This window comes from Colobus angolensis, unplaced genomic scaffold (assembly GCF_000951035.1).
Source record: "Colobus angolensis palliatus isolate OR3802 unplaced genomic scaffold, Cang.pa_1.0 Scaffold138, whole genome shotgun sequence".
NCBI lineage: Eukaryota > Metazoa > Chordata > Mammalia > Primates > Cercopithecidae > Colobus > Colobus angolensis.
In genome coordinates, this window is record NW_012114466.1 from 1,206,303 (window position 1) to 1,207,246 (window position 944).

Genomic DNA, 944 nt, shown 5'->3' on the forward strand with positions numbered 1-944 from the left:
GCATCAGTCTCCCTTCACGACTTCCTTAAGTGACTGCAAAGCATTGTCTCGTTCATTGTCATTGTACCAATCTGTTGGTGTGGCTCTCCCTGCTCCAGATCCTGAACAACTACCTCCAGTTTGAGGTGTCCCATGGCCCCTCCGATGTGGAGTCTGTGATGCTGTCCGGGTTGCGGGTGACCGACGGGGAGTGGCACCACCTGCTCATCGAGCTGAAGAATGTTAAGGAGGACAGTGAGATGAAGCACCTGGTCACCATGACTTTGGATTACGGGATGGACCAGGTGAGCTGGTACCTGCACCTCCTCTGGGGATAGACCGTCTGGCCCAGGGAAAAACAGAATGACCCCTTGATGTGCCAGGACCCGCCAGAGACCTTGTGGATTTGGGGAGGCACTTTCTGGGCCCACGCAAGTGGGCATCTGTTCTGTCCTGTACTGAGGTCACTGGCATCTTCCTCACCTCCTTTACCCAGATGCCCCGCCCCCGGCAGTCAGCAGCTGACTTCCTCCAGCTGCATTTCTCAGCATGGTGCTGTTGGTGCCTTCAGCAGTGGTTTCTTATAGCAAAGCCATCTTGAGCAACGCCTGCAGGCTCAGCACCGTGTCTTTAGGGTACTGAAGTAGCAATGCCAGGGCCTGTGCCCTCAGAGCATGGATGGGGAGCAAAACTGGGAGAGCAGTGAGACCCAGGCCCTGGACAGGCCTGTGAGACACCAGGGAGCCACACCTGTCCTAGCAGGCAGATGGCGTTATCCCAGGCAATGTTCAGAACACTTACTGAACCAAACTGGGTTTCCACAGTTTGCAGGTGGGTAACTCAACATGTTGTCTGTGAAATGCCCACACACTTAAGGGGCTACCTGGGATTTCCAAGAGCTCTTGGAGCCAAGGCTTTTCTTACAACACAGACCTGGGAGTAAATAGGTGTGTTCCAGGCACCTG

At 54.8% G+C, this 944-nt stretch overlaps 1 protein-coding gene across 1 annotated transcript in view; it reads left to right on the forward strand.

Annotated features, from left to right (window-relative positions):
* CELSR1 (cadherin, EGF LAG seven-pass G-type receptor 1) overlaps positions 1 to 944 on the forward strand; it is a gene marked incomplete at its 5' end in the record, with an annotated part of 201,612 nt that overhangs the window by 153,032 nt on the left and 47,636 nt on the right. The window contains 2 exons of the mRNA XM_011934791.1: positions 99 to 284; positions 363 to 414. Of these exons, the coding sequence (XP_011790181.1) occupies positions 99 to 284; positions 363 to 414 (238 nt within the window). The remainder of the gene's footprint in view (positions 1 to 98; positions 285 to 362; positions 415 to 944) is intronic.